The following is a 20,677-nucleotide window of genomic DNA, read 5'->3' as shown; positions in this document are numbered from 1 at the left end:
AATTCGAAGATTCAGGAACAATGCAATCTGCAACATTAACTGAATTAGATAACTTTAGATTAGCTTATACCGTCCGTTGAGGTCTGGATTATAGATCATTCCGGATTATGGGTGTCCGAATTAAAGACTTTTGACTGTAATAAACATGTGCTGATGAAAGCAAAATATAATAAATAATGACTCGCCAGGTTGGCGTCAGGGACATAAAACAGGTGAATGTTTCAGTTTGGGATGTATGCCAGATACTCAGCCAAATTATAATCTCACAAATTTATGCTTACATGATTTTTTTTCCATTACAAGTATTTTATTCAGTGCCTAAGTGAAATTAAGAATCGGAATTTTCAAGTGAAAATCTCCACAGGTTTTATTATGGAAGGAAAAATCAAATGCGGATGCGTAAAGCATTAATAAAAAAATTTTTTTGTGGCTTTGAGATCATTCCAGATAATGGACGTCCGGATTTTGGACTTTGTACTGTATTATCCCATACTTTTTTTGCAAATATATTTTGCACTTACTTCAGCTAACTCTGATGATAATCCTATTTGTAATTCATCATGTGTACTGTCTGTGCAGGCAGTAGGATCTGCAGCTTGAAGAGAGTTAGCACTTACATCCTTGGGATTTATTTTCTCATAGAAAAGCATATATGCACTATTTGTCTGCAAAGACAAATCAAAAATAAAATATATGAGCTCACTACACATATACATACATGTGTAAAAGCTATAAACACTGCTTGAAGATAATACAAGTACTGAGGAATAGTCTGGTAGAAATTTATGTCAATAATCTGTCTGGAATGTGCATATAACTAAAATGTTCATTAGTGTCTTTTTTAACAAGTATTTTCTACAACTTAATGAGAAAATTGCTACTGTTAAGAGATATCATAATATGCTTCAATTAACTTATTGTTTCTGGCAATTTGTTAAAAACATTCCATATCATTAACCACTATGTATTTCAAAATAAAAGCAGCTTCACATTGATGCACATGGTTTATATATATTCATACATTGATAAAACTCTTTAATGAAAAATTTCATTAAAATGTTTAATAGTTATACATTATAACTATTTTCTTATAATAATAAAAAAAAATCACTTCAGTTTATAATACAAAAACTATAGTGAATAAGACCACAAATTTTATTTAGAAATGTTGACAATCTAGTTTTCGTAGAAAGAGTAGCAATCTATTCTTTCTTCATATCTCTACGTTACATTCTTTCTTAATATCTTTATACTATTCTTTCTTTATATCACCACGTTATATAAACTTCAAACTGTTGATATTAAAATAATACATATTTTGGTATTAAAATAATAAAACATATACTTAATGAAAAATACATTGAATTAGTTATTCAGGAAAGAATTATGATATAGCAGTTCGTTACATCTTTGTGGCTAAGGAATAAGATTAAATTGAAAACACATTTTTAATATTTTATAATAAATATGTTTGTTTGTGGCTTATCCCAACTGATTGACAGTAATATCAGATAAGGTCTCTGATATCAGAGCAAGCCCATGGAATTCATTGTGGTAAGGAGCCAAGATTGTGTTTGTTGCTAGCAAGAGCCTTGAGCACCATATAGGTGACAGTATGACTTCTCAATTCTCTCCACAATTTTGAAGAAGAGCAATGCAAGAGGAGGGTGGTGTCTAAGGGTCTTCCACCTCTCTTCCTCTACCACAAACTTCTTGAGAGGACTTTGCAGCTCACCGCATAATTAGAATGCCCCATGCTGTACAGACACTATATATTTACAAACCTCCATGCCTTCTCCAGGGATTCGAAGCCGGACCCTTCGACATGGCAGTCAACGTCGCTAACCATTATCCCAGTTGGATGGCTATGAGAGTTGTTTTAATTTGCTTTTACTTCAGAATGATAATAAATAATTGATTACAGAAGTGCATAAAAACCAATGTAAACCACCACTATGTCTAAAATGTTTTTTTTAATAATGATAATAATAATAAATACACTGGTTATTATAAATTAAGGCAAAATCACAAAAATCACGATTACTGAAAAAGTTACATGTAGAATTTAATGAAACTTACCCACAATATACAACTAATAGTAAGGTATCAAATAACATAAAAAGAAATTACCAGACAAATATGGTAGCATAGAAATTAGCACATGTATAAAATGAACAAATCGAAGATGTCAGTTTGCTATAGTAAAAGTACCTTCAATATGGAATATAACCACCTCTAGAAGCAATACAGCATATTCAGCGATGTGTGATGCTTTCAATTACGCGGTCTATCAGTTCCATAGGAAACGAGAGCCATTGCTCTTGCAAAGCTGTTGCAAGAGCGGCAAGGGTCTGAGGGGGCGGACTGAGAGCAGCTAGACGTCTCTCTAATGCATTCCTTGATAGAATTCAAGTTCGGGGATCGAGCTGGCCACTCCATGCATATAATTGTTTTCTGTTGAAGATAATCATCTACGATGTGAGCCCTGTGTGGTCTTGTATTGTCGTCCTGTAAGAGGAAAGCATCCCCTATTGCCCCGGCATATGGGCACACATAAACATCAAGCATGTCATCTCTGTAAACTTGAGCATTCACGGTTTCCCTTGCAATGACATGGAGGTCTGTGTGTCCAGTCAAAGAGAGGCCACCCCAAACACAGGCACTGCCTCTTCCGTATGCATCTCTTTCACGGATGTTTGACGGATGATAACGGGTTCCAGATTCTCTTCATATCAAATAACGCTTACTATTGCTTTCTTGACTAAACCTGGACTCATCCGTAAAGAGAACAGAACTTCAATGATCAGGTGTTCAGTGAACATGTTGTCGTGCCCACTGCAAATGGTCCCTCCTATGGCGTGACGTGAAAGGCACGCAAATGGCTGGTCACCTCGCCATACAGACCACCTTCATGAAGCCTTCTATGTACAGTTGACGTTGACACCGACCTTCCGGTGGCTGCAGCAAGGGAGGATCTAAGAAGAATTGGAATAGCGGTTCTATTCGTGCGTGCGCATAATGTCAAATATCGGTCATCGACGCTCGTCGTAGGTGTTGGCCGTCCTTGGCTGAACCTCCTAGATATCGAATCTGTGGCTTAAAATTGCCTCCAAAGTCTATGAACCACAGAAGTACTCACATTTAGCCATCTGGCCAATTCTGTTTGACTTTGTTCTGCCTCTATTCTCCCAATGGCTCTTCATCGTAGTTCTGCAAGCAAATGATGCCTGGACGTCATTGTAACAAATTGGCTATCTCAGATTTCTGATGTCACTATCACAGTGAAATATGTGGGCTTGCTCTCAAACATGGACTTTTATGCTCCTCGCAGATGACGTATTCCGAGTGCAGTGCCACTAATTTGCATATTGCAGTTTTACTCGGCTACTCTTACTTGGCAAGATATTCAAATTTTACATGGTTTGGCTTATTTTTTAGGGAGTTATCGCTATTTTTGTGATTTTTCCTTAATTTATGATAACCAGTGTATGTAAATACACTAAGTCTATTATAGTCTACCTGTAGAAATAAACTTTTCAATTTTTCAATAAAAAAATTACTTTTAATCAAATGAAGGTTTTTTCATCTAACAAAACTGTGTTATAACACTATAGCTGATTTGGAACACTGGTGGTACACGCCACCAGATGAAACATTCGCGCGCGAGCCACTGGTGGTACACGCCGCCAGATAAACCATTCGCATGTCAGCCACCAGTGGTACACGCCATCGTCAATGTGTTAATAATATCATCTAGGTTCACAGGAGTTTACCAGATAAAAAAAAAAAAAAGTAATGCAAGAGCATTACAGCCTTACTCACACTTTTGAACTTAGTCTACTATCGATATTGACTATTTTTTTTTTTTAGGATTTTACTGACACAAGTTTCAATTCCTATGTGCAACTTTGGATTACAGATATATAAAAATGAATTTTATTGTTAAATTATATTTTACTATTATCACAGTAGAATTAAGTTTTTGATGGCACCAAATTTAATTTTTGATCAGACGAAGAAGAAAGGGGATTTGGTTTGTAGAGCTGCTGGTTTCTCAACTACTCATACAGAGAAGGGGGGAATAAATCACTAATTCAGTTAATTATGATTTCAAACCACACAATACTATGCATGTATACTAAATAAATTTCCTACACATGTATACTAAACAAAAGTACATGCACTAAATAGTTTTTTTTTTTTTTTTACATAAAAAGGTTTTAATTGTTTAACCAGCATTCAAGAAAACCAGTGGCAGCAAGAACTAAAACCCAAATATAAGTTAACACTCACAGGCTGGATGTGTTTATTTGGATTACTCAAGTCGAGATAAAGCATTAATTTAATGATAAAATTAATTCATTGCAACTTCATCATTAGGCTTTAAATATCTCTTTTAATTACAGTGAATGAGTAATACATAGAATAAAAATTAACATATTAGAAGGAATAATTAGTTTACTAATTCTGGCTAGAAATACTTATAATCACACCAGACTTTCTAACCTCAAGATGGATTCTAAGGAACATTAAAATTTATCTAATGAGTAAAACAGTAATATTATAAGCAATGTACATGCATTCTATATAAAAAAATTCATAGTGAATATTATACACTAAACACAACAGTCTGAAGTTTTGTAAATGGCTGCAGTTTAAACAGAAATTTTTCATATTTACAGACAATAAAAGAATTATAAGATATGAAGAGCAATAATTTCTCTGTGTCTACTGAAAAGTCAATAAAGATACAAGCATATTTAAAAGATGAATGTGAAGATGCAATTCTCACTTTTTCGAATGAAAAATCCATAAATTTGTCTGTTACAGAATCATAAGTTTTGCTCTGCAACAGAAAACAAATAAGTTTATTTTTCAGTACAATATATGTAAACTTTATGAAAGAAAACAATCTTTATTCATAGCTATAAAAATATTTCAAGAAAAACAAGGTAGGAAATACCGTTGTTTCACCACCAAAACATTCAGCTGCAATATGGGATGGGTCAAAAGGCTTAACCTCTGAATCATTAAATAGGAACCTAAAATATGTAAAAAAAAAAAAAAAAAAAAAAAAAAAAAAATATATATAAGTAAACTTAAAACAATTTAAAATTTGAGAGAAATTTTTTTAGAAGTAACAAAATGTGCATGATTACATAACTTATATAACAGAAATAAATGAACCTGCATAACAGAATAACATAACTTGCATAAGAGAAATAAATAAATGAAGAACTGCAAGCTTGCATGATTCACAGACATATCATTTTATAATTTCATTACTCTAACAGTTAAATTACATTAATATGCGCATATTTTAGAAAATTTTCAGATTTTACAGAATTCATTCCAGAAAAAAATTACCATTTGTCTTTTCCAGGAAGATTTCGCTCTCTTATAAAACTATAATAGTGGCCCCCTTCAGCATTTCCAGTATGAACTGTAACTCCAATAAGCTCATATTCATAACATTCATCCTCGGCATCAGCACCCCCAGCATCTTCATTATCTATAATGAAAATATTTTGTCTATAGCTTGTACTTTTAATACAAATAAAAAATACGCTTAAAATATTTTTGAAAGAATTATTTTATTAAGATGAAAAATATTAGATTCAATTTTTGATTATTTCTGCTTCACATTGTTTAAAAATAAAATATCATAAACAATATTCCTTTTTCCTCAAGTGGCTGTTTTAGGGAGAAACAAAAAAGGTTAGTCATTATTTCTGGAATGTTTCTTAACAGTAGCAAAGGTGATATGATACATGACTATTTGTCAATGTGGTAATTTGTAAGACACTCAATAGATAATACACTCTTGGTGGTGATTATTATACATTTGAAAATTTCCTTCATGTATATCTCTCAATATATATATATATATTTAATTCTCAATTTGAAGACATTCCAAATATTTGTTTGTATTTTTTGACAAGAATGAGTGAATGCACGTCTTTCTTTGAATGAAGAAAAACAATTTTAAGAATAAAATAAAAACTAAGTCCAATTTCCTTCATAAAGACAGAAGACCAGCCTAAATTTAAAATGTAGAGCAGGGATTCTCAGTCGGTGGTATATGTACCACTGATAGTATGAAAAAGCAAAACAGGTGGTACAAAAATAAACAAAGTATTTTTACTATTAAATAAAAAAATCTCGTGAAGAAAAAGAACAATTGCTAGAAACTTCCTGCGATTAAACTCTAACTGAAGATTTAAAAAATAACACTTGTTAACTTTTGGCTGAACCGGAAAAAAGAATTTAAAGGCATTTCAAATAAAGCTATTACATTTTTATTGCCTTTTTGTACAACCTATTTGTGTGAACAAGAATTTTTTTCCATGATATATTTGAAAAATAAATAAAGAACAAAATTAAAAGTGGATTCTAATTTACAGTAAAAACTAAGTGAAATAAGACCAGACATAAAGAAATTGTTCTCTTTTAAATAGTCCCAAATTTCAAACTAAATTTTAGAATTAAAATATTATAACTTAAATTTTGTTAATTAAAATGGTAACCAATTCTTAATCTAATATTTTTATGTGTGCATATTTAATACAAATAGCCATTAGGTTGTTCAAATGGCAAAATATACTTTTTTAAAAATATCTCTATTGAGAAATTTAAAAATAATCATTGTAAAATATACTTGGTGGTACTTAAATTTTAAAATTTTTGTTTAGATGATACGTGTTAGTCAAAAGTTTGAGAACTGCTGATGTAGAGCTTCATTTAACTCTTAAAAATATACTTGGTGGTACTTAAATTTTAAAATTTTTGTTTAGATGATACGGGTTAGTCAAAAGTTTGAGAACTGCTGATGTAGAGCTTCATTTAACTCTTAAAAATATACTTTGTGGTACTTAAATTTTAAAATTTTTGTTTAGATGATACGTGTTAGTCAAAAGTTTGAGAACTGCTGATGTAGAGCTTCATTTAACTTTTAAATGATATTCCATAACCGGTACTTACGTATTATCGCAACCAGGTTGGCGCGATTTGTAAGTTTGAGTAAAAAAGTATGAATAGAAAGAAAATGTACATTTATTAATTACAGATAATTTTTAATACAGTTTTTAATATTATTTTGTTTACCCTACTTACGGCAACCTTATGTTAATTTATTAAAGCGAGGTGTGCGTAGTTCGTAGATTCGTTCGTTGCCTACATTGTGCCATTCGTAGATGTTTTTTTAAGTTAAAACATGTTGTTGTGTACATAGATTCTTGTCAAATATTTTTGGTTAGAAACTTTACGTTTTTGCTATCTAAATTTTTTGTTTTTGTTTCGGATTTTTAGCTTAAATCGCGTGTTCAAAACGTAGTTTTTGCATGTGCGAAAACCATGTTTTTGGAGACATTTTAGGCTTAAAGTTCGAAATATAGACAAGAATCCATGTACACAGCGACATGCTTTAACTTAAAAAAACATCTACGAATGGCACAATGTAGGCAACGAACGAATCTACGAACTACGCACACCTCGCTTTAATAAATTAACATAAGGTTGCCGTAAGTAGGGTCGCCGGATTTGGCGATTTAAGCGAATTTTGGCCTGGTTGCGTTAATACGTAAGTACCCAATAACCTTAGGTAACTACAAAAGTGTGGTTACAGACATAAAGAAGAAGATTATAGGAGCAAACTGATTTTAGATTTTAAATATAAAAATAGAATAGATTTTCTAGATTCGGATTTTAGACAACTAATTGGAAAAAATTGAGATTCATAAATTTGAATCTCTACACTATCCAACATAACACATTGCTAAAATTAACCCAAAGTCTTTGAAAGATTAATTTCATTAACATTCAACTGAAACATTAATTATATAAGAAAAATGCAACTGTTGCAATTCTAGTGGTCTTGGATTATAAATAGTATCTCATGGCAGCGTTCAGCATCATACTCTTAATACTTTACCGACCGCTAGCGGTTCAACAGCATATGCACGTCCAACCGGCTGCTCAGACGCAGATTCTCCCTGTTTTGAATTACTATAAGGACAATCTCATAAATCATCTAAATAAAACTCTCCAGTACCATTTTTTTTGCTCATTGTGAATGGTAAATTTTTTAAAAACGGTGTGAAAATGTGGGAGTTTACAAAGCAACACACTTAATGCAAGTCAGTAAGGTACCTCAAATACTAATAATAAAATGCAGATGATATAGCAAATGGCAACTGTTTATGGCTATGGCTACATATTGATAGGCTATTTTTAGGCAGTCCCAAGAAAAAAGCGATTAATAAGCTATCGGTCAGTAGGCATTGGCAAAAAAAGCTGATTAATAGGCGAGCGTTCAATAGGCATTGCCGATAAATAGGCTATCAGTCAGTAGGCGTTGGCAATAACAAGTTGATTAATAGGCAATCGGTCAGTAAAGTGTTAATTTTCTGAAAAGAATGCAGTGTTAAATATTCAATTCAAGAATTTCTTTTAGGTTTCATTTACCAAATTTAATTTATATTTTCTTGACATGTGAATTTTAATATTTATTTCAAATTACCTGTAAATTTGAAATTGCTTTAATTCTGATATTAAATCAAAGACCTCTTTTCTTTGTTAATATTTTCATATGAAGGATTCAAAAGATTTAAGAATTATTTAGAATTTGGATTTTGGCAAAATTAGGATTTGTCCCACCTCTAATAAAAAGTATTCAAGAGAAGGATCTACTTAGAAGTGCTATTCAAATAAAAATGGATGATTATTATAATGCTGTTAAAACAAAATCACATTATTCTTAACAACCATGCACTTCTACAGTAGCATACAACGACAACCTGAAATTATGTGTTACATTAAAAGATTAATTTAAAGGAAAAAATATTCCAATTACTTTAATTAAAAGAAATATTAAAAAACACTTTACCTATATGTTGCTTTGGTATCAAATTTTTTTCCATGTAATTTGACATATCCAGTTGCATAGGAAATGAAAAATGAGTATTCACTTTTTCTTTTGTATTAGTCACAAAGCTGAATGTATAGCGCATCATGTTGAAGCACAGTATTTTGGGCAACCTTTTCAAACAAGCTCTAAAATTGTTTAATAAGAAGTCATTATAAAAATCCTGCGCAATTAATTACATAAATAATAATAAAAGACAAAAACAATAATAGATATCAGAAAAATCAAAGTTTCCTTTCCTAGAGAATATGCAGCAAAAATTTTTTCTTAAGCATATACTTAAAGGATCCAGTAATATTTACATTTGAAAAATGAAGGGAATGATGAATAGCTTGAAGCAAAATAATAAATACTAAGTTAAAGATATAATATGCATATTACAAACTGAAAGTATAACTGAATGTTAACAACATAGTTTTGTATCACAACCATTCAAATTATGTACAAGCATCAACATTAGTCAAAATTTTAAAGTACATCATTATATTTAACATTTAAATAATATATATATATATAGATATATATATATATACACAGTCAAAAGTCGTTAATCCGGACTCGTCAGGACTTCGGCGATTCCGGATTCTCGATTTTTCCGGATTATAGATCATCAGTTTAAATCTCGTAAGATGGCATGCAGAAATTCTAAAATTAAAAATATGAAACCGTAATTTATGAAATAAAGAACAATTATGATCTAAAGGGTATCAAAATTTGCAAAAAGAAAAAGCTTAATATTTATTTGTTTACTTTATTAAACATTTCTTTCAATGTAAGTTGTTTAAGTTTTGCTTCGTTTCATGTGATGATACTTTCTCTTTAATTCTATTAAACAGACATAATTTCTTGTTCAGTTACAAAGTTCCGCCGTTCAAGTCCTATAATTGCTGTGTCAAGAACACCGACTAATTTGTCAATCGAAATTTTTTTGTTTTCAATAACCTCTGTCACTTTTCTTCGCTATCGGAAGCGAATTATAATGACGAGGAACTTGTTTTAAATCATATCAAAGACGAAGCATATCGAGATGAAATACTACATTTGGTAAGGAATTATAAGCCAAATAAAATAAAAACATCTGCGCTGAAGATAAGGATAGTGCTGACAAATCAACTTCCAATTCATTACGCGCCCGCCGCCGAGCAGCGTGAAATTGATAAACAGATTTCGGATTTCAAAACATACTTTCGCTTTAGATCCTTTACATATTAACAAATATATATCGGAAATTCTATTTGATATAATCGAAAGTTTAAGCTTACTTTTATAAAATTGCTCTTACAGTCTGCAAAAAATAATAAGCCGGATGCAATTCGAAAATTAAGGAACAACGCAATCATCAACATTAACTGAAATAGATAATTATTTAGCTTATACATCCATTATACATAAAATGCGTGCGCAAAAACGTATTCTGCACTTGCGCACACTCATATGCGCAGTCGTAAAAGGTCTTACGCGCACGCGTGAACGCCTCTGCGCATGTGTCAACGCGGCGCATGCGCAGAAAGTTTTTAGTTTTGATGTCCGGATTATAGATCATTCCGAATTATGGGTGTCCGAATTAACGACTTTTGACTGTATATATATATAAAGTAGATAAATGTGAGATATCAATGGAAATTAGTTCTAATATATACAGTTCACTTCATAACATATTAAGGATAATCCAAGATGTAAATAAAAGGAAAATGAAATGATTAAAAAGTATAAAGCAAAGATTTAAAAACTGTATGTGTAATATATTGACAAAAATTATATTTACAAATAGAAATGATATATGAATTCAATACCACCATATTATATAATGTAGATTCTAATACTTCCTCATAACCTAGATTCTAATACAAGGATGTCAAACTCGCGGCCCACAACAAATATTTTTGCGGCCCGGCCAATATATCGGCAAATAATAATATATAATAATAAAATAACATATCGACGAAGAAAAAAATTAAATGTTTACTGCTAAGTAATTAACAATAATTTATTCAGTGTTGCTAGATTACTCACAGCGAGCTGACACACACACTACTTAAATTACAAATGCGTGTGAGTAGCTTGCGTTCAGCTACCTTCGGCTTTTGGGGGACACGTGCACTCAGAACTTGCACGCATCCCCCGATAGCCGAATGTGGCCGAACTCATGGTCTCAGTTTTCCAATCATAGTTTTGTACGATATATTGGTGCATGCATGTGCATGCACTTTGCTTTATTATTAATTATTACTTAATTCATATTGTTACGGATTTCATAGTTATTTATTTATTTAGTTTTTTTTTATTTCGAATTGTAATTAGATTTGCTTCATGTTGCCTTAGCAACGCAGACGACTTTTGAAAAGACAACTGCGTTTGAAGGTTAAAAATAGAACAGCTCCTGCATTTAATACCTAATAAATAAATATCTCGTAATTGCTGTTGCCATCCACAAAAATCCAGATATTTATAGATGTTTCCAGTATATTCGAGAAATTAATTATAAAGCTTATAAAAGCCGAGAACAAACAACTCATCTCAGTAGTAGCTGTAGTTCTAGCGAACTGTTTGTTTACTTAATGCTGTGATTGATTTGTAGCGATTTCGCTGTCAGATAGAATTAGTTTCTCTGTTTTGAATTGAATTTTGCTAAACGTTTGACATTTTGCGATATTGTTAGAATATTTTTGAAGAAATATTTCAGCATTTTGATTTATCTCTTGTGGAAAGAATAAATTTTTGTTAACTTTTTTAACGTCAACCGCGTTTATTCCAGCCCTTTGTATTCAGTATGTCTATATCAAAACCAAGTGGTAGTAAAATTAAATGAAAAATCGCTGACGAACATAGAATATTCCAAGTAAAATGGGAATTAGAATACTTTTGCTGTGAAATAAAAGATAAAATAATCTGCTTGATATGTAATAATACTAATAACAGTCCATGTTTAGTAAAGTATTGCAAGAAAGTGAAGCGGCGGTACAGGCAAGCTACGTCTTATTCGAGTTGATAGCTAAACATTCGAAGCCTTTTACTGACGATGATTTCATCAAGAAATGCCTAATGAAAGCTGGAGAAATTGTTTGTCCTGGAAATGTGAAGGCTTTTCAATCAATTTCATTGTCTCGAAATACAGTTGCGGAAAGAGTTACTGATTTAGCCGCGAATTTAAGTGATCAGATCAAAGCAAAATCATCTAGTTTCGAAAGTTTCTCCATTGCCTGTGACAAGAGCATGGACATTAGTGGCAAAGCTCAATTAGCAGTGTTTCTTCGTTCTTGTGACAAGAATTTTAACATTTTTGAGGAATTACTGGAACTAATACTGATGCCTGGTACTACCACAGGAGAAGATATATTTACTTGTGTTTTTGGACTTCTGCAGAAATACAATCTACCTTTGGCAAAATTAAATTCTGCAGCTACAGATGGCGCTCCATCAATGACCGGGAAAAACAAGGGCTTCGTAGCAGTACTAAGAAAAAAACTTAGTGAAATTCACGGTTCAAACATTCATCACATGCATTGTATTATACATCAAGAAGTTCTATGCACGAAAGTAATAAATATGGAGAATGTTTTGTCATATATAAAAAAAGTTATAAATTTTATAAGATCTCGAGGTTTAAATCAGCATCAATTCACTGCTTTTTTAAGTGAGTTAGATAGTGAATATTCGGGTTTGTCCTACTATACCGAGGTATGTTGGTTATCTTGCTCCAAGATTCTCAAAAAATTCTGGGATTTGAAAGAAGAAATATGTCAGTTTTTAAAAACGAAAAATCAAGACGTAAGTTTGTTTTACGATCCAATATGGATACAAGATTTATCTTTCTTGGTTGATATAACCAGACACTTAACCGATTTAAATTTATCGTTACAAGGAAAAGATCATATCATTACGAACATGTTTGACATAATTAAAGCATTCAAATGTCAACTAGTTCTTTGGGAAAAACAACTTAAAAATGAAGATCTGACGCATTTCCCGACGTGCAGCATGAACAAATCAAGTTTAGATGATACTTGTTCGTATCAAAAATACGCAGAAAAAATTGCAAATTTAACAACTGAATTTGAACCGAGGTTATATGATTTTAGTTCCCTCGAAGACAATTTTTTTTTTTTTTTGTTTTCTTCGATTTTCTCAATAAGTATTCACTCAGTACCCAGCCATATGCAAATGAAGGTGATCGAGATTCAATGCAACTCAAATTTGAAAGCAAAATTCATTGAAGTGGGCATGCCTGAATTTTACAAATATTTACCAGCCAGGTTTGAAAATACTCGAAAATTCGCATATGAAATTATTTCCATGTTTGGTAGCACTTATCGGTGCGAGCAGTTATTTTCAGTCATGAAAAGTAATAAGTCTCCTATTAGAAACCGTATTAATGATGCTCACCTTGGGTCAGCGTTGAAAGTTATCACTGCAAACAAAATTTCTCCCGAAATAGGAAAGATAATAGCAGAGAAGAGATGTCAAGTATTAGGACGTAAACATTAAATTTTTCTTGTTCTTTTCTATATAAATATATATATATATGTTTATTATTGTATTATTCGAAATAAATCTACATTTCTATGAATTTTTTTTTTTTTTTTTTTTTTTTTTTTTTTTTTTGCGCGGCCCGCCTAAAGTTAAACCTTGTTTGTTTGGCCCAAGTGTACCTATGAGTTTGACATCCCTGTTCTAATACTTCTATATCATATTCCATATTCTAAAACCACATAAAGGTGTGTGGTTTTAAAATCAGACTATTGATATATTGGGTTCTATAATATAATAGCAACAATATCTAGCACACACTATACAAACCACTCTTCATGAAAAGCATCTACATCAACTGGATTTTAAATTGCTTTCAAGGATATAATGTAAACATGATAATATGGCTTAAAAGATTTTCAAAGTTCCATTTGAATTTACTTTCATTGGTAGAAATATAGTTAAACTGTCTTGTGACTACAGACTGAAGACAAAATTTGATACAGAGAATTACCTGACTTCTAGATAAAATTAAATAATGAAAAAGCATTATGCAATGCTGCATATGAGCAAAGCTAAGTTTTTGTGTGATCACTATAGTAAGAAGTATATTGTTATGTGAAAAATCAGTGCAAAGCAGGACGCAAGATGATTATGCCCAGTTTGGATAAAAAATTTCAAAAAATGAACAATGAAAAAAAAGGCTCACCATTCGCGTTAATTGTGATTCAATAATATGTTATTCAAGATATTTTATATAAATTGTTTCTGAATTTGAAATATGCATTTCATTAGCTCAGAAGAGATATTAATCTCAAAATGAGATTTCGCATTGAATGACTATAAAAACCTAAATCATTTTTCATATTGTTGCTACAAAATATTATACTGTATTAGATTTAAAGAAATTAAATAATGAAGAATTGGCATGAATGCATACAAGTTTTTCGCATTGTGAAAAATGTACCTAGAGCCATCAAATTTTGCATAATGCAGTCTTCCACCGGAATATGGACAGCTGGAAGCATGAATTTTGAATTTGTTTTACTGTGTAGTTCAAATTTTGTAAAAATTTAATGAATTTTTGATTAAGAAACTCAACAATTTCAAAGTGAGCAATGGCAACACTGTCCCCCCCCCACAAAAAAGCTTTCATGTTTTTATATTTTATTTTAACCAAGCTAACCACATCAGCTGCATACTATAATGCTACTTTAGCTTGGATGCCATGAGGGCAATGCAAACAAAATATGCTTTGGAACCAATGATATAAAGCCTGACAGATTAACATTCATTGCTAGACAACTGCTAAGGACAGACAACATTATCACCTATAGTAACCACAAGATGAAAGGGAGCAAAATGTGGAAAATTAGAATAAGTGCAGAATACAGAATGATAAGGTTGCATTTGCAAATTTGCATTTCTTGCTTGTTCATCACGTGATAGCACTAATAAAAGATTTAAAGGATTTGTGATGCATGAGGGTAGTTGTGCTAAGTGAATGTTTTAGTGGAAAGATTAAATTGACAATCTTGAAAGTTTTGATATGTCTTCCCAACATTAATTAGATGATTTTACACATGGTACAATGATTGAAAAGACTGAACAAGAGCAAAAATAATATGTGATGCCAGAAGTCCATCATAGCTCACAGCATTGTTTTGTATCTGTGAAAAGCATTTAAATCAACTGAAATATATAGCCAGTGGCATAAGGAAGGTCTTGTTAGAGGTACAGCACTTACAAGAGACAAACACATTGTCTTATCTGCAAAAGAAACTGGTGAACCACAGCTCAGTAAGTGGAGAACGAATTTCTTGTTGCCATAGGACAGCGGATCTACTGAAAAACTACAGTCAGATGTATGGAAGAAAGAAGACAGTATGCTCACAGACCTACTGTGTTTGTTTGCACTGTTCTGCCGTTTGCTCTGGTATAATAAGCATCACAATTGGATTGAAAGATTATGTACTATTCTGTAAGTATGAAAAAAGGTTCGATCTGTTGTCAGATTGTAGACACCAACTTATCTGGCTTGAGAGTGGTCTCTTTATCATCCAGAAAATGTCCATTAAAAGGACCAATATCCAAGACACAGTATCATGATCAATCACTGCACATCCCCACGTGTGATTGCAATTGGGGCTATGACCCAACAATGGTACATTGATGAAATTCAGCTGCCTCATGTTCACTTTTCCATAGTGTTCCATGTTCACTTTTCCAGTGACAAATTTCTTTTCATGCATGACAACACACTATATCAATGAATATTCTCTGTTCAGGATTGTCTAGACAGCGATTCAACATCTTGTATGGCCAGCGCGTTCTCCAGAAATAAACGCAATTGAAAATGTGTAGGATGGTCTAGAAAGGAAATTTGCTGCACGAAAATACTTTCTGATGAAGAAAAACACCCTCATCTGTACACAGAAGTGGGATCAGTTGCCTCAGCAGCTGCAGGTGAATGTTGTGCAAAGTATGACATGAGGTGTATTGCACTCCACAGCTGATACCTTTCTCAAAGATGCCTGCAGTCATTCATATGCATTTTCCCATTTATCTGTACACAAAATCAAAAGGGCACTTTTTACTTTTGGAAGTTTCAAAACCTTCTGTATTTTCCTGGACAATAAATCCCTTAATTCTAGTGCCCAAAGAGTGTGGCAACAATATTTTATCCTGCTTAGCCCCTCTCCATTTAATGTTATGCTACATAATAATTTGACACCCATTCTTAGCAAATATCAAGCAGTGCCAAGAATGTCAGTACTTAATTCTGAAAATATAATGAAATTATAACAAATGCCTAAGACAAACCTTTGATTTATCAAATTATCAAAAACCACAATTGAATAAAAGTGGAATAGATTACAAAAGTGTCTTTATACTATAGAATACTTATAATAAATCTTTAGATACAAACTAGTTTTATTATACAGGCAATATTCTGAATAGATTTTAGGTTCATTACAACATTTTTTTTTAATCTAATAATTTTTCATTGATAAAAATAAACTTTCTCTCAATAAATAAATATTTGTTTGAAAATGATCACTATTTCTAAATTCTAATAAATAACAGAATTTTACCTTTTTTCAGCACGCACTTTTTTACCACACTGTGAACATGTATACATATTATCACCTTCAAGTGTATCTTTAACAGTAATTTCATCAATAGAATCCTTAAACAAAGAAAATAAGTAAATGATGAGATATTTCAAAATGTACACAAAGCTTTAATAAAATAATCATAATAAAAAAAAATAGACTTACAAATAAATTTCTCATGTCAGCCACTTGGCATCGTAAAGTATAAAACTCTTCTAAAGTACGGCTTATATGTGGACAGTCCTAAAAAACATATTTTAAAAGACTTGAAACTCTAAATACATTTAAACTGTATATTTTTTTAATATTTAAAATTTATTGCTTTTATGTTACTTAAATCTATATAATTTGTAAATTACATAAATGATGCCAATGCAAATTCAGTCCTGCTAATCATGTATGATAAATTCTTTTTTATCCAAAATTACTACTGCACTTTTTTAATTAAACATAAAATCATGCAATAAAAATAAGATTAATTAAAAATGAATCAATCAAATTAAATGAGAGAAAATGTATCATGAGTATAATATATGTTATGTGGCAAAAATCGTTATAACACACACATTATGAAATTCAATAACAAATAATTCATCATTTAACTACATAGCGTATCATACACATTTATGTTTAAGAATGCCAGTATTTAAAAGCAAAATTATTACTTAATCACAGGACATTGAGAATTATGTCTTTTATATGATATAAAATGGATAATGCTTGCTTCATCAGATATTATTTTAAAATTAAATCATATAAACTGTGCAGTTCTATCTTGCGCACAATTTGAAATCTGTTATTCTCTACATCCTGAAAATTACATTATCTGTGAGATTTGCTGCTAGCCACAAGTCTCAAAACAAACAACACAGAAGATTAACCAGACAGAATATATCAGCCAGCCCTTTAAATAAAGTTTCCTTTTACTTGTTTTCTATAGTATTTTATATTTATCGAAAAATGCAAAAAAGACATTACATAATACAGAAAATCGAAAAGAAATTAACTGATGAAGGCAACGGAATACAATATGCCAAACTGTACCTTAGTGATAAATAAATTTAATGAAATTATGCATATCTTATAAAAGTTCAACCCTTTGATATCAATTGTTTCTTCTCCAGTTCACAACAACAATAAATAAGAAACAGTAATAAATGAAATGCATGAATACAATGAATTATAATAAAAACAAAGTTAACTAAGCAATAAGTATTCTTAAAGTAGAAAAGACAGCAGAAAAATCATTTAGTATAATTCAAAGAAAAATTCTGATAAATAGACATTTAGGAAGAAACCTCTCTGCAACAAGGCACTGTTACAATTACATGTTAAAACGTGCTCTGATTCAATTAACTGTCTAGCCGGAAGTTAAATCTGCTAGATATTGCAGAAATTTGCATTTTACTTTTACAAAGAAACCTTTAAAAAAAAATCTGAAAGGTTTCAGATTTTAAATTACGTCTAATGGGACTTTTTTTAATGTTTTGTGTGTTACCTTTATTTATTAAATATAACATTCTTTGTATTTAAACCATAAAATTCAGTTCACTAGCAATATTGCAAAATAATTTTAAAAGGAGCATATCTTTAGAATTTCCGATACACAGTTCCGCGCACTGGAGATAAAAAGTTTTTTTTTTTCCCCTGTAGAGTGTTGCCATTGCTCACTTTTAAATTGTTGAGTTTGTTACTCAAAAATTCGTCAAATATGAAATTGATCTGAAAACAAATTCTAAATTTGATCTTCCACACGCCCATATTCGTAGAAGGATTACGTCATTCAAAATTCGATGGCTCTATGTACTGTTGTTTTATCACAATGCGAGAAATATACCTACATTTATGCAGATTTTTTATTATTTAATTTCTTCAAATATAATGCAGGACTCAACATTTGGTGGCAACAGTTTGAAAAGTGAAATTTATAGTGATTCAATGCAAAATCGCAAAACAAAAACAATTGTCCTTCAGGGACAAAGCCCCTTTGGATAAAAAAATAATAATAATAATAATAATAATAATAATAATAATAATAAAAACACCACTCACTTTTATGTATTTCTAAAATGTGACAGTTACTTTGAAATTAATTCACATTTAAAGATTCAGTCTCTCTTCTTAGTTCGTTATACATGATAATTCAGAAATTAAAAATGGCTACACTAAATCCTTATGATTAAATAATACATGCATTTTGATTAAATAATAAATACATACATAATACATACATTTCTACTACAATTATTTTCCCTCTCCATTTACCAACCTCATAACTGGATTAAAAATAAGTGTGTTAATTAACACACTTAAATTTTGAATTGTTACCATTAATTACATAATTATTACATCATTAAGGATCCAAAGAAGCAAAATACTCACCAAAGACACAACATTATTTGATACAACACCACAAAACAAAGTTTTCACAAGTTGTTTCTGTAATAAAAATACAACGAAATAAGTTTACTATCCATGACATAATTAAAACTATGAGAAAATTTGGATAAATAAGACATACAAGCAAGGTTTCATTTATTTAAGGCTGATAATAAGAAACTTTTTATGTTAAAGGAAGCTGATGAAAAAATAAAGAATTAATTCTAAAAGAATGTAGGATACACAGCCCAATCATTTTTGGTAAATGACAAGTATTTAAATGTTGCATTTTAAAATAAAATTTAGGTGGTTTATGAAAAGGTAAGACTGCAGTTATAAACTGAATTTCTGAGCTTTCAGTGTATTTTATATGTAGACCAAATATTATTGAGATTTTCATTTAAAATCTTTTTCCTAATTATAACTGTTATACAGCTGGAAAAAAAAAAAAAAAAAAAAAAAAGTTAACATACAATTTTGACATAAACTAAAGTACTTGAATTCAACAATAACAAATACAAAAACTGGCCTCCTAATATATAAATAGCAGTAAAATAAATGCTTTCTACTTTAATAACACTATGCATTTTAGTTAACGGAAATTGACTATCATAACTACAACTGAAACACCATGTCTTCCAAAATACAACAAAAAACCTAGATATAAATTAATGTAATAATACAAGTGAATTCTTTAAGGTAGTTTTATCATTGACCATTATCACCGATGTCCTGGCTTTTCTAAATTCCAATTTTTTTTTTTAAGTTAGTTTCCCTCTCAAATTGATCTGCTACTTAGAATACTTCATAAACAATTCACATTACAAACTTTAAAAGAAGTGTTTTCTTAGTGCATTTATTTAAGTGTTTATATTATATTTAAAATTTCATAACTATAAATAATTGAGAGAGCATTTTAAAATCACTGCAATTTACAATAATTTCACCTATTAAAAGAGACAGCCCTAAAGGCTTTCAGAATGAAATGAAACTAGTTTTGAGTCACTATTTATATTTTACTTATATATTATTTAGGAAAATATTGCTGCAGAGTCCTGCTGGAATCAAGCCTGCATTGAGACGGTGTGCTATCTTATAAAATACTTTTTACAAGATATGTTTTAAGAAATGAATTCAATTCTAACATTTGAATATTCCCAACTGATGTAGCATTACGTGATTCATATTCTTAAAAACTAAGAATGTATTAACAATTTTTCATTCAATTAATGATGTATTAAACACAACATTTACTAAAGTGACTGTAAAATTACAGGCTTTGGAGATGTTTAACCCTTTGATGTGTGCAATATTATTTTTATAATTTTTTAACTAAAAACTCTAGAAATTGAATATTATGATCCTAGAGACAAATAATATATGAATTAAAAAATATCTACTCTTGCCCATTGTTCTGTGGGTGGTGGTCGGTGAAACCAGCGCATGTCTAGGACTTGCTGAGGTAGTGGGGGGGGGGAGAAACTTACCTTCTCCCATACAAGTTTCCAATAAATGATGAAATTTACAAATTTTTAAAAAAATGTATGTAAGAATTGCATAATATAAACTTTTTAGATTATTTTACAAAGCAAATCATCAGAAAAAATTAAAAAATAAACATTTATGTAATTTTTTATAGCACTGAAAATATAAGTACAAACATAATAACAGGGTTGCCACTCAAACAGGAGAATGAAATTCCCTGACTTTTCCAGGTGTGTTTCAAGAAAATTCCAGTCTATCCGCGTAATGTACTTTGGCTATGCTAAGAGGTAAATTAATTATGGTATTA

General features: G+C 30.8%; 1 protein-coding gene across 2 annotated transcripts in view; it reads right to left on the bottom strand.

Moving 5' to 3' along the window:
* Positions 1-20,677, bottom strand: part of puf (ubiquitinyl hydrolase 1 puf) — a 223,611-nt gene that overhangs the window by 64,441 nt on the left and 138,493 nt on the right. For both annotated transcript variants that reach the window (XM_085814567.1, XM_085814568.1), the window contains 8 exons: positions 18,889-18,945; positions 16,672-16,749; positions 16,486-16,580; positions 8,885-9,051; positions 5,368-5,512; positions 4,964-5,042; positions 4,793-4,846; positions 522-665 (listed from right to left, as the gene is read on the bottom strand). In XM_085814567.1, coding sequence (XP_085670693.1) covers positions 522-665; positions 4,793-4,846; positions 4,964-5,042; positions 5,368-5,512; positions 8,885-9,051; positions 16,486-16,580; positions 16,672-16,749; positions 18,889-18,945 — 819 coding nt within the window. The remainder of the gene's footprint in view (positions 1-521; positions 666-4,792; positions 4,847-4,963; positions 5,043-5,367; positions 5,513-8,884; positions 9,052-16,485; positions 16,581-16,671; positions 16,750-18,888; positions 18,946-20,677) is intronic.

This window comes from Stegodyphus dumicola, chromosome 4 (assembly GCF_044657685.1).
Source record: "Stegodyphus dumicola isolate Sdum_Otavi_A_Nest chromosome 4, ASM4465768v1".
NCBI lineage: Eukaryota > Metazoa > Arthropoda > Arachnida > Araneae > Eresidae > Stegodyphus > Stegodyphus dumicola.
This window is presented reverse-complemented; position numbering and strand designations above follow the sequence as displayed.